The sequence below is a fragment of the Sapajus apella genome, unplaced genomic scaffold (assembly GCF_009761245.1).
Source record: "Sapajus apella isolate SASKATOON/1434 unplaced genomic scaffold, GSC_monkey_1.0 scaffold17, whole genome shotgun sequence".
In the NCBI taxonomy this organism is placed as follows: domain Eukaryota; kingdom Metazoa; phylum Chordata; class Mammalia; order Primates; family Cebidae; genus Sapajus; species Sapajus apella.
In genome coordinates this window covers 19,698,956-19,714,706 of record NW_022436957.1, presented here as the reverse complement: position 1 = coordinate 19,714,706, position 15,751 = coordinate 19,698,956, and the positions used below count along the sequence as shown (strand labels likewise).

General features: G+C 43.4%; 2 protein-coding genes across 3 annotated transcripts in view; one reads left to right on the top strand and one right to left on the bottom strand.

Annotated features, from left to right (window-relative positions):
* CUNHXorf58 (chromosome unknown CXorf58 homolog) overlaps positions 1-3,844 on the bottom strand; it is a 29,845-nt gene extending 26,001 nt beyond the window's left edge. The window contains exons 1-2 of the mRNA XM_032286133.1: positions 3,674-3,844; positions 1,401-1,500 (exon numbers count right to left, since the gene is read on the bottom strand). Of these exons, the coding sequence (XP_032142024.1) occupies positions 1,401-1,500; positions 3,674-3,792 (219 nt within the window). The 5' untranslated portion in view covers positions 3,793-3,844. The remainder of the gene's footprint in view (positions 1-1,400; positions 1,501-3,673) is intronic.
* Positions 3,845-6,398: 2,554 nt separating this feature from the next.
* APOO (apolipoprotein O) overlaps positions 6,399-15,751 on the top strand; it is a 72,907-nt gene continuing 63,554 nt past the window's right edge. For both annotated transcript variants that reach the window (XM_032286132.1, XM_032286131.1), the window contains exon 1: positions 6,399-6,641. In XM_032286132.1, coding sequence (XP_032142023.1) covers positions 6,633-6,641 — 9 coding nt within the window. In that variant the 5' untranslated portion in view covers positions 6,399-6,632. The remainder of the gene's footprint in view (positions 6,642-15,751) is intronic.

Below are 15,751 nucleotides of genomic sequence, written 5' to 3'. Positions count from 1 at the left end.
TACTGCAACCTCCACTTCCCTGGTTCAAGCAATTTCCCTGCCTCAGCCTCCTGAGTGGCTGGGATTACAGGCGCATGCCACCACGCCCAGCTAATTTTTTTTTGTATTTTTAGTACAGACGGGGTTTTACCATGTTGGCCTAACTGGTCTTGAACTCCTGACCTCAGGCAATCTGGACACCTTGGCCTCCCAAAGTGCTGGGATTACAGCTGTGAGCCACGGCGCCCAGCCATATTCTGCTTTTACTGACATCAGAAATAGGTCTGTGACTCAGATGGTAAACAGTGTACACATTGCTCAGACTATTTTTTTTTTTTCAGAGCTGCTAAATTCCCTTAGAGTATCACTAATTGGCCAGGTGTGGTGGCTCATGCCTGTAATCCCAGCACTTTGGGAGGCCAAGGCGGGTGGATCACTTGAGGTCAGGAGTTCAAGACCAGCCTGGCCAACATGGTAAAACCCCATCTCCACTAAAAATACCAAAAAAAAAAAAAAAAAATTAGCTGGGCATGGTGGGACATACCTGTAGTACCAACTACTAGGGAGGCTGAGGCAGGAGAATTGCTTGAATCTGAGGGGCAGAGTTTGCAGTCAGCCAAGATCGTGCCACTGCACTCCAGCCTGGGGACAGAGTGAGACTCCATCTCAAACAAAAAAGAGTATCACTAATACTGGACTACTGGAATAACGGGATGTCTTATTAGAATATTTGGTACTATACCAAGGAAGGCTCTGCTAAGATTGCCAGAGTTGCTTTCTAGAGGAGGGGGGATGTGCATCATTTTTTGGTTTTGTTTTTCACTCAGGTAGAATCATATTCTTCATACTGTCCGGTGCTTGCTTTTTTAACTGATGAGCTATCTTGGTTATCTTTCAATTGCAGAATCACATTAAACCTACAAAGTTTAACACTATAAAAGCAGCAACTTATTTAACCAGCATTCTATCAATAGTTATTATACAGTTTACTTCCTTTGCTGTTACAAACAATGCTACAATCAAATTGTGTGTGTGTGTGTGTGTGTGTGTGTGTGTGTGTGTGTGCGTGTATTAGAATGGATTCTTAGAAGTAAAATTGCTGGATGAAAGGTAAGGGCACTTTTAATTCAGAGATTTTTTGGGTTGGGGACAGAGTCTCACTGGTTCAAGCAATTCTCCTGCTTCAGCCTCCCAAGTAGCTGCAACTACAGGCGCATGCCACCACACCTGGCTGTTGTTTTGTATTTTGGTAGAGACAGGGTTTCACAGTGTTAGCCAGACTAGTCTCGAACTCCTGGCCTCTGCCTTCTATTAGATCCAAATAGAAGAGATGAAGAAGGTTATCTATTCTATCTTTAATTAACAGATCTTTTAGCTTGATAATTAAATCCATCAGAGAAAACAAAAAGCAAAATACATACCGCTGCACAAATTGCATGTTTTAGGAGTTGAAATATCATTTTGTTTATATAAGCTAACCAAGCCCTCTGTATTATTCGAGCTGCAATATCTTTAACCTTTCTGTGAGGAAAAAAAAGAGGTTAATATTTACAAAGTAGTTTTCATTTTTCTAAAACCTTAGAGAACTTTATGCTTCTTCCTCCTGTACCTCCCCATCCCCCACTCTAAGACTAACCTAATGAGGAACATTTGGATGTGGTAATTGGAACTGGTCATTTGCAGAATCAACTCAGAATGAGGATGTGAAATACCTGAGGGGATTTCCCTTGAGATTAAAAAAAAAAAGTCCTGGCTAAGACTTTATCATGAAGAGGCATATAAAATATAAATGTATCTAGCTGGGCATGGTGGCGTGTGCCTGTAATCCCAGCTACTCAGGAGGCTGAGGTAGGAGAATTGCCTGAACCCAGGAGGCAGAGGTTGCGGTGAGCCGAGATCGCACCATTGCACTCCAGCCTGGGTAACATGAGTGAAACTCCGTCTCAAAAAAAAAAAATAAAAATAAAAATAAAAAATAAAAATAAATAAATAAATAAATGTATCATTAAGAGGCACATATATTATAAATAAAAAGTGTGAGGAGGCAAGTTCACTTCCCAAAAACAACCACGACCTAAAATGAAACATCCAACTAGTTCAAGTGCTATGAAAATGGAATGGGGAATAGTCAAAGTTACAGGAGGCTCAGTTCTCTTCTGGGGGTGGATGACTATGTCCTAGAAAAAGAAACTTCCTTCTCTGATCTTTGCTTGAACCAGGCTCATCCAGGTCAGTTCATAATTATTCTACGTTTTTTTTTTGTTTGTTTTTTTTTTTTGAGACGGAGTCTCCCTCTGTTGCCCAGGCTGGAGTGCAGTGGTGTGATCTCAGCTCACTTCAGCCTCCGCCTCCTGGGTTCAAGCAATTCTCCTGCCTGAGCCTCCCGAGTAGCTGGGACTACAGGCGCTCGCCACCACGCCCAGCTACTTTTTGTATTTTTAGTAGAGACAGGAGTTTACCATATTGGCCAGGCTGGTCTCGAACTCCTGACCTTGTGATCTGCCCGCCTCGGCCCCCAAAGTGCTGGGATTACAGGCATGAGCCACCGCACCCGGCCTAGAATTATTCTACTTTGGATCATATCCCAGCACTGGCAGATTGTAGGCGTCTCCTCCCTCATACCTTCCCACCCCATCATTACCCCTTACAGGGCCACGTACAAAGACAGGTACTCCTGCATAAGGTTACCCATTGGCTGGGAAAATGCGGACTACAAGATAAAATGAAGAAAAGGCCAGGCCAGGCACAGTGGCTCGTGCCTGTAATCCCAGCACTTTGGGAGGCCGAGGCAGGCGGACTACAAGATCAAGAGATGGAGACCATCCTGGCCAACATGGTGAAACTCCGTCTCTACTAAAAATATAAGAATTAGCCAGGTGTGGTGGCGCACACCTGTAATCCCAGCTACTTGGGAGGCTGAGGCAGGAGAATCACTCGAACATAAGAGGCAGAGGTTACAGTGAGCCAAGATCACTGCACTTCAGCCTGGGTGGCAGAGTGAGACTCTGTCTCAAAAAAAAAAAAAAAAAAAAACCAAGGAAAGAAAAAGCCTGAAGTATGGAAACAAAGCTTTGAATCCTAGCTGATGCCATTTATTAGCTGTTTAACTTCCTTAAGCCACTTACCTTCTCCCAGTTGCTGCTTCTTCATTTATAAAATGTAATAATAAAATTGTTTCACAAGATTGTATCAGGATCAAATAGATGTGTGTTAATATGCTTTGTAAATTAGAAAATGCAATTATTATTCAATTGGAAAGTAATTTTAAAACACAAAATCAGCTGGATGTGGTGGCTCACGCCTGTAATCCCAGCACTTTGGGAGGCCGAGGCAGGCGGATTACAAGGTCAAGAGATGGAGATCATCCTGGCCAATATGGTGAAACCCCGTCTCTACTAAAAATACAAACATTAGCTGGGTGTGGTGGCGGGTGCCTGTAATCCCAGCTACTCAGGAGGCTGAGGAAGGAGAATCGCTTGAACCTGGGAGGCGGACATTACAGTGAGCTGAGATCGTGCCATTGCACTCCAGCCTGGGCTACAGAGCGAGACTCCGCCTCAAAACAAACAAAAACAAAACAAAAACACAAAATCTCTGATTTACAAAACAAGAAGAATTGAAGTTATCTGGATAAGTACTGTTTGGAAACTGTATGGTTGTGGAAAGTAACACAAGGCAAAATATGGGTACTTACGATGATAATGATGATCCTGTGGTTGGTACACTTTCGAAACGTACTCTATGAGCTTTTCTTGAGGTTCTAGTACCTGATTTCAGAATACCTTTAAGTGTTGCATTTGAAGAACGATTCATTTTCTCGCCAATGAAGTAATCTGAAAGTATATAAATTAAGCCTTTGAGGTCATAATTTATACTATGACATCGTTTGGACAAGACTCAAGTGCCATATGATTGTTGTACTAATTCTGAGTTCTTTAAAAAGGAAGGCGTTGTGGATCTCTTAAAGTTGCTTACAGTTTACATTCTTTGTGTGTACATTCCATATACCATATGGTACATTCCATATACCATAAAAACATTTTATGGTATATGGAAAAGACAAGTAAATCTATCCATAGCCTTCTAACTGGTCTGTCTCCAGTCTTTTTCTCCTCTCATTGACCTACCACACTGCACCTGGAGTTAACTTTGTAGCTCAATAATTCAATCTCATCACTGCCTAGCACAGTGGAGGGTTTTTACATGTTTGTCTAAACACGTTTTGTCCCAGTTTTATCATCAAATAGCAGTGGGACTCTGGGCAAGTCACTTAACCTCTCAGTGGTTCAGTTCCCTCGCTGGTAAAGTGAGAGGCTGTGCTCTAAATTTCTGATTCCACCTCCAACTTTCTATTCTTTAAAGCATCCAATTTGGATGCAGTAACACTCCAGTTTGGATGCAGCTCCCAAATTCTTAGTCACGGCTTGGTCTCTGTTACTAAACCAGGGGCTCTTTATCATTTCTTTTGGTGCCATGGACCCCTATGGACAGATCTCTTCTAAGAATTGGTTTTAAAATGCATAACATAAAATACATAGGATTACAAAGTGCTCCCATTATACTGAAATTATCAAAATATTTTTAACAACAAAATTATAGTAAATGTGTCTTCTTAATGCATTAAATGAGCTCTAATAACTACTGTATTTTTGAGGTAGTAATGAGCATAAATATTTCAAGATCTCTGACATGACTGCAATGTAGCATGAAAATATCTGCTTTTATCATCCATGCTAATATACTGTGGTTTGCTGTCTACACTATAACTGAAAGAAACAAAGTTCAGTTAGAGGTTAGTGGAAATGGAGTTGTCATTTTTTCCCCCAAGTTCACATACCCCCTGAATTAGGAACTTCTGCCCTATTTTCTCAATATGTATGTTTCACACTTTTATGTATGTGTGATGTTACACTGTGCTGCAGAGAGCCTTCTGAGTCTATTCAATATTTCTCCTTGGGCCAGAGGAGGTGGCTCACGCCTGTAATCCCAGCACTTTGGGAGACCAAGGAAGGTAGATCACGAGGTCAGGAGATCGAGACCATCCTGGCCAACATGGTGAAACCCCATCTCTATTAAATATACAAAAAAAAATTAGCTAGGCGTGGTGGCACATGCCTGTAATCCCAGCTACTGGGGAAGCTGAGGCAGTAGAATCGCTTGAACGGGGGAGTCAGAGATTGCAGTGAGCCGAGATCGCACCACTGCACTCCAGCCTGGAGACAGAGCAAGACTCCGTCTCAAAAAAAAAAAATTTCTCCTTGGGGATGCCTTGGAATATACAACCCTCTTAAGAAAAAGCAGCCGTTAACATCTGGGAGATGGCTGGCATTCACAGCTGGGCCTTGGTGTTACCATTGCTTCCTAACAACACCCAATCCAGAGCAAAGCTCCTGCTTCCTTGAACTCGCCCCAAAATCACCGAACCAAAGCCCAAATCCTATAATAAATCTTTCTAACACTCTTTTACTGAAATATGTCACTGTGTTCCTATATGTGCGATTTCCTTGGAGCAATGAGAAACCCAAAAACTACAGGCGTGTCCCTAGTGGGTTTTGGCTGAAGGGCAGTGACATGTCACTGTACAAATTCCAAATTTTTCCAGCTGCCCGCCTGGATGGGGCTTACACTTTCTATAGGATTAGAGCAGAAATACAGAATGAAATAGGAAATACATCCTCATTATGACACAGTGCAACGATTATTTTTGCTAGAACACAGGTTTCAAGAGCAGACTAATGGGTTTGGATCCTAGCTTCCCACTTTCTTTGTGGTCTTGTACAAATTACTTCTCTGTGCCTCAGTTTCTTCATCTATGTATTGGGAATAATAATCATGCCCACCTACTTCCGTCGTTGGAAAGATTAGATGAATGTGTATAAAGAACTTAGATCAGGGCTGCACACATCCTAAGTGCTGTATCAGTGCTTGTTACTCTAGTTAACAAGATAATTATTGCCATTATCATTGACTTCTGCAAGTATTAAGGGACAAACATTTGATTCCCAGAGAGGAGGCTTACCGCTTGTTTCTTAAAGGGAAAAAAATAAGCTCTGAGCCTTTTCCGATTAAAGGACATAGTATGTTAGTTTAAATTTAAAACCTGAGAAAGGTCCAGTCAACGGTTAAAAATCTTAAAACCTTTCGTAAGGTAAATCCAGTCCTCCAGCCGGCGGCTTCCGGCTGCGAGGCTTTCGAAGCCGCCCGAGGCCCTCCCAGCGCCCCCTTCCGGCAACCTGTGCTCACAGAAATCCCAGCCCACGCCACTGGGCGCCCAATAGCGGCGGCGGAGGCAGTTTCCCAGCGCCGCACGACGCCGGGCACCTCCCTTGCGCCTCCGCGTACCGCCCACACAGAGCCGGTGCTTTCTTGCCGCCTAGCAACCGCCGGCGCAGGGGCGGAGCCTCCTGGAGGGCGGGTCTTGCGTTCATCCGCCGCCCGGGGCGCGACGTTCTGCGGCTCAGAGACGCGGCTTCTAGAACCGGGTGATTGTACTAAGCCTTCGCCGTACCGAATTTGCCGTACGGCTGCCACCCGCACCGCAACCCGCTTGCCGTTGGAGAAAGCAAGGCCCTATCGGGCCTCCGTAGTCACCTCTCCATAGTGGGCGTGGCCGAGGCCGGGGTGACCCTGCCGGAGCCACCGTTGCCAGCGACATGTACAAGGTGAGAGCGTGGAGCTGGGTCACAGCTGTCACCGCCCCCTCCCGGCCGCCCGAGCCCTCCCCGCGCTCTCTTGGGACCTCTCCGCCGGCCAGGCCCGACTCACCCCGAGGCTTTTCCCGCCACTGGGCCGGCTGCGTCCCAGCCCCGCGGTTCATTCACCGGTCTGCTGGGGATGAGCGGCTACTGGGTGGAGGCGGGAGACCCCCTAGTGGGTGGGGGCAGCCTTTTGGGTTGTGCTTTCGTGAATTAAACACTTTGAAAATTTAAAGTGCTTCCCCCAAAGTACCCATCCCCTCGGCTGGTGGCCTCTTGGGATCGTAGGGTAGAGGGAGGCCAGCTCAGGTCACTGTGGGGTTCGCGGCTTTAGTTGCCTGGCAGGGTCAGGTTTCAGAACCTGATGTGTGGGTGGGGGAGGGTCACCTTAGAAGTTGTGCAGGGTATGAGGGAGGCTGGGGTGGGACGGCTGGGTGGTGAGGGAAGCTGGAGCTTTGCTCCACTCCTCAGGGAACATTATTTAATATGGACTAGTGGACCCCCTTTTCCTGCATTTTGTGAACTCGTGCCCTTTGAAAAAAATCGACTTTTACAATGAAGACTTAATTTCGAAAATCTGCACTTTAACATAAAGCCATTATTCTACTTTTAAAAAAGTAAATTATATGTATTTTGTCATAAAAAAAAAAAACACAGGCTACCAGAAATTAATCTACAAAATTGAGTCTTCAAGAAGCATAGTACCCATAAAATAGTGCTATTGAAATCTCAGAATTGTATTCATTTAAAAATTTTATTGAGCTCCGCAATGTACATTAGTAAAGGCTGTAAAATCAGAACATGCATTCTGCCTTCGAGTCCTGGCATTGCCACCTTTTAGCTGTGTGACCTTGGACAAGTCACTTACTTTCTCTGTGCCTATCTTACTATTGGTGAAATTGGGGTAATAACATATACCACACAGGGTTGTTATAAAAAGTAGGTTGGTATGTGTAAAGCAGTTGGAAAAGGCCTGGCATTTGCTCTTATTCTGTTTTCAGGGAGCTCACAGTTTAGTCAGGAAGACAAATCTTATAATCAACATTCATTTGATAAATTTGTGTGTTAAACACCTGTTATGTGCTAGGAGCTCAGCGCCATTTCAGGTTTACAACAAGGAAAGATATGCTGTGGCCAGTTTAACTATATGTGTGTACCAACAATATAGAAAGGTAGTAAAAAGGAGCGCAAGATCCCCTTGGCTTAACCAGGAGTTCCTAACCTGGGGTCCTCAGCTCCTCAGAAGATCTGCACATATATTTCAGGGGGTTCCTGAACTCTGATGGGGGAAAAATATAAATTTATCTTCATCAATCTCCAAATGAAATTGAGCACTTCCTTTAGTTGTGAATATGAGTAATGTTTCTGTTATCTATTATTGGGTAACAAATCACTACAAACCAGTGCCTTAAAACAAGAATTTTTTTTTTTTTCAGTCTTGTTCTGTTGCTCAGGCTGGAGTGCAATGGCTCGATCTTGGCTCACGGCAACCTCTGCATCCTGGGTTCAAGCAGTTCTGCTTCAGCCTCCTGAGTAGCTGGGATTACAGGCACCCACCACCATGCCTGGCTAATTTTTGTGTTTTTGTGTTTTTAGTTGAGACGGGGTTTCGCCATGTTGGCCAGGCTGGTTTTGAATTCCTGACCTCAAGTGATCCTCCCACCTTGGCTTTTCAGAGTGCTGGGATTACCGGTGTGAGCCACCATGCCTGGCCAAAACAGTAATTACTTCTGAAAATCTGTAGGCTTGCTGGGCAGTTCTGCTGGTATGTCCCAGTGGCTGAATTCAGCTGGTGGCTTGGCTGGAAGTTGGCCTCACTCCCATGTCTGGGGGCTTGGTACCCCGCCATAGGCCTAGCTTGGGCTTCCTCACCTGGTTACTGAGTTCCAAGAGGGCAAGTCCCAAGGCACAAACAGCATCATATTTGCTGATGTCAAAACAAGTAACATAGCCAAGTTCAGAGTTGATGTGGTGGGGAACTACACAAGGTCATAGATATGAGTAGGTACACTTCACTGGGGTCCATTCATTTAACAAGCTCCTATTGTATCAAACCACAGTAGTGTTAGCAGTACCTGTTACCAATAGAAGTCACAGTACCAGCACAAGTCACAGACATTTTCATGTCACATTACAGTTGTTGCAGATCTCAAAATATCATTTATGCTCATTACTACTTCAGAACTATGGTGGTTATAAGACTCACTGCTAGATCTTTTTGTTTAGTGGGCTAATAAAGAAGCACATACTGCTTATGTCAGATATTTAAGTCTAAAAAATAAGATTATTTCAATATAGTTGGCATTTTTTTGTATGCAATTAGAAGCATTATTTTGAAAAGGGGTTCATAGGGCTTACAGACTGCCAGAGAGATCCATGGCACAAAAAAGGTAAAGAAACCATGGACTTCAGGGAAGGCTTCACAGACAGAACACTTAAATTTAAATTTGAAAGACAAGTAGTTCTTCAGGCACATGAGCTGGGGAACATCAGCCGTGGTATTGCACTGGGGGGAGTGCTGGTAGCTCAATTTTTTTTTTTTTTTTTTTTTTTTTTGTGACAGAGTCTCACTCTGTTGCCAGGCACCAGGCTGGAGTGCAGTGGCGCGATCTCGGCTCGCTTCAACCTCCACATCCTGGGTTCAAGCAAGTCTTCTGCCTCAGCCTCCTGAGTAGCTGGGACCACAGGTGCGTGCTACCACGCCCAGCTAAATTTTTGTATTTTTTAGTAGAGACGGGGTTTCACCATGGTCTCGATCTCTTGACCTCGTGATCCGCCCACCTCGGCCTCCCAAAGTGCTGGGATTACAGGCTTGAGCCACCGTGCCTGGCTTTTTTTTTTTTTTTTTTTTTAAGATGGGGTTTCACCATGATGGCCAGGCTGGTCTTAAACTCCTGACCTCAGGTGATCCACCCACCTCAGCCTCCCAAAGTGCTAGGATTACAGGCGTGAGCCACTGCACCTGGCGTGGTAGCTCAATTTTGATGTTTCAAGGGGAAGATACAGGGAGCTGAGATGATGATGATGATGATGATTTGAGACCAAGTCACACTCTGTCACCCAGGCCGGTGTGCAGTGGATGATCTCAGCTCACTGCAACCTCTGCCTCCCAGGTTCAAGCTGTTCTGCTTTAGCCTCCCGAGTAGCTGGGGTTATGGGCACCCACCACTACACCCAGCTAATTTTTTGTATTTTTAGTAGAGACAGGGGTTCACCATGTTGGCCAGGCTGGTCTCAAACTCCTGACCTCATGATTCGCCTGCTTTGACCTCCCAAAGTGCTGGGATTACAGGCGTGAGCCGCTGTACCCAGCCAAGCTGAGATTATTTCAGGTGAACATGTACTTTGGGTAGAAAAGACCACAACAAACCTTGGAAGACACCAAAATGTAAGGAATAGGTGGAGGAAAGTGGGAGCAGAAAAGAGTGATGTTTAGAAAATCAAGGGAGTAAAGTTTCAAGGAGAAATGGCTATGTTAGGATGCTTTCAGCTGGGAAAACCCCATTGCTTAAATGGTAAGGAAAATTATTTCACAAAGTCCAGAGGAAGAATGAATTCCAGGCTGTGATTCAGTTGTTCAGTAGTGTCATCAAGGACCCATCTCTTGGCTTTCCACAGTCAGGTTGGTTTCCTTTAGGGTTGCAAGATGACTACCAGTAACATACACACTTTCTCATTCTCTAGAGCAAGAGGAGGAGAGAGGAAAAACTCCCACACTTGGTCCTTCAGTCTGATTGGACCAACTTGGGTCAGTTGTCTGACCCTATACCGTTGTCAGAGGAATGCCATGATCTGATTGGGTTAGACTAAACAGGATCAACCCAGGGTGGTGTCACTTCATCACAGGGGAGAGGAATGCATTCATGAACACACTAGAGTTCTTTTAAGAAGGAAGAGGGAGAATAGAGACTGGGTATGCAACCAGTAATGTCTGTGACAGAGATAAAAGCTAGGTAATGAGGTGTGTTTGTTGATTTGGACACTTGGGAAAGCTTTCATGATCCTTATACTTTAGGTTTACTGATGGAAGTGAAGGGTAGGTTAACGTGGGTTGGTGACTGAGGGATGAGTAAATGGACACTATGGTGGTTGATAAGCTTGACTGTTAAGGGAAGCAGAGAGAATATGATAACTAGAAGGAGATGTTCAGTCAAGATTCTAGAGAGACTACCTCAGCTTTACAAGGGAGAGAGATCCCCACCTGAGAGATGGAATGAAAAGAAAGCTGCAAGGGATTGTAGACCAGTGGTTCTCTGCAGAATGGTAGGAGCCCCTTAAGGTACGTTTTGGAAACTTGTGGGGTTGTTCTTTTTTTTTTAACTTTGCAAAAATTATAACTGAAAATGGGGTTGTTCTTTATGTCTTTATTTGTGTTGAACATTTGCATACTGAAATATAATTCATATAAATCTTTCCTTTTTATTCACCTTTATGCTACCGTGGTATACTGATTTACTTTTTGGACTTAGGCACGTAGGTTAGTGCTGAAGTTTATTTCAGGATAGCAAAAGAGTGTCAAAAAATGTTTGTCATAAAATATTGATGTTAGGTCTAGTAGTTGTGAACCAGTGCTTGTTAAACTTTAATGGGCATACGACTCTTGTTGAAATGCAGGTTGCAATTCAGTAGGTCTGGGATGTGGCCTCAGATTCTCCATTTTTTAGCTAGCTCCCAAGTTCTGTAGTTTTCATTGGTCCCCTTTGAAGAGCAGGAATTGAGGCAAATCAGTAGATGAATGGTTCTTGTGTTTTCGAGATGGATGGTTTTATGAGTGTGGTGGGATTTGCAAGAGGCACTGACCAAGGAACAAGAAGATAGGCCAGACCCTTTGAGGGCTCTGCTGAGAGCACTCCTCCTGCATGTTGGTGCAGAGTGGGGATGGAGTAAATGGTAGGATTGATCCGGGTTTAGGAGTTAACAGCTGGGGTCAACTGGAACTGGAGGGCAAAGGAGTTAATAGTATAGGTGTTAGAAGTAAAAACATAATGTGTCTGACTAGTTGTGTGCATATATTAATAAAAATTTATATTTTATTTTTATATAATTTATATATCCCAGCTACTTGGGAGGCTGAGGCAGGAGAATTGCTTGAACCAGGACCCAGGAGGCAGAGGTTGCAGTGAGTGAAGATTGTGCCACTGCACTTGGCGACAGAGTGAGACTCCATCTCAAAAAAAAGTCCCGATGCCCAGTATAAATTAAAATTTATACTTAATTAAGATATGCACATAACTATCAGGCATATTGTAATTAAAATATATACTGTGATGTTTTGATATAGCTATTCATCTTCAGGTCACTAGGGGGCACTGGTGGATTAAAAAACACATTTGAAACGCTGTCCAGTACTTGCATTCCATTGTAGGAAGCAGCTTTTTCTTGAGCTGCTGCAGGAAGTTTGAATATTGAATACATATACCCAGGTTTGTTTGCTAGATTTCCTTCATTACACAGATTTTGTCCTAGTCCAACTATGGGCTGGGCATTGTGCTGGACCCTGGTGGGTACAAGTGAAAGGACCCAGTTCTTATTTAGGAGAGATGTCCCAAACCTGGCCACACATCAGAATTATTCAAGGAGACAGTTTCCAAGCCCCTACGCATGGTTCTGACTGACTTTTTAGGTGGAATCCAGGAACCACTAGTTTTGAAAATGCTCCCCCCAAGGTGATTGTGAAACTTTCATTTCAGAAGTTCACAATGCATTTACCAGCACAGACATTAAAGATCCATTATGATGCAGTGGGTCTCAACTTTGCACGTTAGAGCCACCTGGGGAGCTTTCAAAAGTCCCAATGCGGCTGGGCGCGGGGGCTCAAGCCTGTAATCCCAGCACTTTGGGAGGCCAAGGTCGGGGAGATCACGAGGTCAGGAGTTCAAGACTAGCCTGGCCAACATGGCAAAACCCCATCTGTACTAAAAATACAAAAATCAGCTGGGCATGGTGGCATGTGCTTGTAATCCCAGCTATTTGGGAGGCCAAGATCACACCACTGCACTCCAGCCTGGGCGTCCTAGTGAGACTCCATCTCAAAACAGACAAACAAAAAGTCCCAGTGCCCAGGTTAGAACCTATATCAATGACATCACGAACCTCTAGAGGTAGGATTAGGCATCTAGTTTTTGGAGCAAGCAGCCACCCTTGAGAACTACTGATTTAGAAGAAAGAGTGCCAGCAGGGGGCATCAGAAGGCTTTATAGAGAAGAAAGTGCCTATGCTGACCTTTGGAGCTGGGCAGACAAGGTTGAAAGGGCCTTCTAAACAGAAGACACAGAAGTGTGAGGGAGTTCAGAACAGTGTTAAGACCTTGGGCTTCACTGTATTCCTTGCAAGAGATACTAGAGTTTTCTGTAGCTGCTTCCTTATTTGTAAAACAGGGATGAGACGATTACCAACTTCAAATTACTTTGTTGATTAAATTCATTCATACCCAAAGCTTAGAACAATGCTTGGCACAAAGTAAGGGCTCAAGAAATGTGAACTGTTGCTTTTAGTTGGCATCTTGTAAGAGGCTGCTAAGGTAGTGTTACAGTAATGCACAGTCTTGGGGCTCTCCAAAAGTATTTTTTATTTCAAAACTTGGTAGTCGATTGGATGTGGCAGACAAAAGAGAAGGATAAGTTAAGGATGGTGCCCAGGCTTTTGAAACTTTTGACTGTGGAACTATTCACTGAGATGGGAAAGTAGAAGAAGGTTGAGTTTGGCTTGAGCGGGAGTTGATGGTTTTGAACAGGCCGGGCTTGTTGAAATATCTGGGCATTGGGAGGGGGAAATCAGTTGATATGGAACCCAAGGGTATGGACTTTTCCTGCAAGAGACATGGGCTGGAAATTGGGAAATCGTCGGCTGCTAGCTGAAGCCTCCAGGGTAAGAAGGTGGCCTGGTGAAAACTGGTCTGTGTCATTTCCTTCCTCAAGGGAAAATACGTGACCTGTGCTCAGAGCTCACCACAACTGAGGAACCTGAGTGAACGTGTCCATGGCTATAAAGCATTATTACATCACACATTCTTTGTGGCTTGGTGTAATGCTTACGGTGCCTGTCTTCCTGAAATTAATTTTCTTGCCATGTTACTAGTACAAACTGAGGGGAGAATTACAATGCTAAATGGAAAAGGAAAATTGTCTGTAAATTGGAAGAGTAATGTAACTTTTATACTTGAGTATTATTTTAAAAGCCACGTATTTGGAAGGATAATAAAGGCTTTTTTCCCTAACAATTTAAGCATCTTCAAGGGAATTCTTCTTGAGGAATTGTAGTAACTACATTTTTACTCACATAAATACATTTTTTATATGCAGAACTAATTGGTTGTTTTTGTTTTTTCCTTTCTTACCCTTCAGTGAATTGAGACAGTAGATCACAAAGAGGAAGAAAAAACTGTTCTGTAGCTCTGGATGCAATCTTTTGAGCCTCAGGATCTAGTTGTGTTTCTGGCTGAGTGACCTTGTTGAGATTTCTTTCTTTCTTCTTTTTTTTTTTTTTTTTTTTTTTGAGCTGGAGTCTCATTCTGTCACCCAGGCTGGAGTGCAGTGGTGTAATCTTGGCTCACTTGCACCCTCAGCCTCCCCGGGTCAAGCCATTCTCCTGCTTCAGCCTCCCGAGTAGCTGGGACTACAGGCATGTGCCAACACGCCGGCTAGTTTTTGTATTTTTAATAGAGACGGGGTTTCACCATGTTGACCAGGATGGTCTCGATCTCTTGACCTCGTGATCCACCCGCCTCGGCCTCCCAAAGTGCTGGGATTACAGGCTTGAGCCATCATGCCCGGCCGAGATTTCTTAATCTCTCAGCATCCCGATCATGATCCTGTGGGGATAGTAATATGTGCGTCCGTATCTCACAGGGTTGTTGGAGATTCAATTGAGATAATATGTGAAAAGAACCGTGAACTACAAAGCACTATATCAGTGTAAGGTGATTTCTGTGCCTCTTGCGTCACATTTGTCCACTGAAGTGATCTCTGCTTGCAGGTTAGCTCTCGACTTAATGACTCTCAAAAGTGAATCAAACTTGGGTTATTTCACTTCTCATTTGGAAATGAGTTCTGCTCAGGACATTGTAGGACTCTTTTATCTACCTCTAAAATGCAAATAGCCTCACAGTTGTAACTAGCAGTGGAAGAGGAGAAGGAAGAAGTAGAAGAACGGTACATTAAAAGAATGGAGAGATCAGAGACACAGTGGAGAAGAGTAGATAATGTACCAGACATTTATGATAACTGAATTGATTACCCCACGAGGCCTATTGTTTATGGACTTTTATGACATAAAGGTTTAATCTATAATCTAAATATATGGATGTTCCACACCTATGTCCTTTCTAGGCTAGACTGGAACTTCTTAGAGGCTAGGAAATGAACTTCCATATTTGTTTGTATGGTACATTAAAAATTAGGTGTATAAATGCAAGTTATTAGGTGTAGGAGGCTGAGGCAGGAGAATTGCCTGAACCCAGGAGGCGGAGGTTGCAGTGAGCCGAGATCGCGCCATTGCACTCCAGCCTGGGTAACAAGAGGGAAACTCCGTCTCAAAAAAAAAAAAAATAAATAAATAAATAAAATAAATAAATCTCAATAGCAAAGATATCTGTTTCAAAAAGTTTAGACTTGACTTATTTGACAAGAAAGTATCAAAAGATCTTTAAAAAAGGGAATTGGAAGAGTGTATCAGTTGATTTTCCCCAATAATGCTAAAGTGGAATTTTCACGGTTAGTTCATACAGCATGAAACTTTATATAGATATTTTCAGGGGCAAAAAAATCCCAGTTTAAAGATATATTTCGGGATTTTGAAGTTACTTATTTTTCACTTTTGCTGAGTTTTTTCTAACTTTTGCATGCCTCATGCCAGTTTTGTTAGAAAATTTAATCAGTGCCAATTTCTTAGTGTAGTAGGTTTTTAAACTTATTTTCAGTGTTCACTAAAACTTGGAGAAGCAGGAATATAGAGCAAGGGTTGTAGAGTTTTCAACATGCTGAAAGCCTATAACTTTGATTGTTAAGCTATATTTTCCTGATAGAGCTTTATGCATTATAGATAGCATAGTTGCATTTTGAGTGAATAAAGTTTTAAAG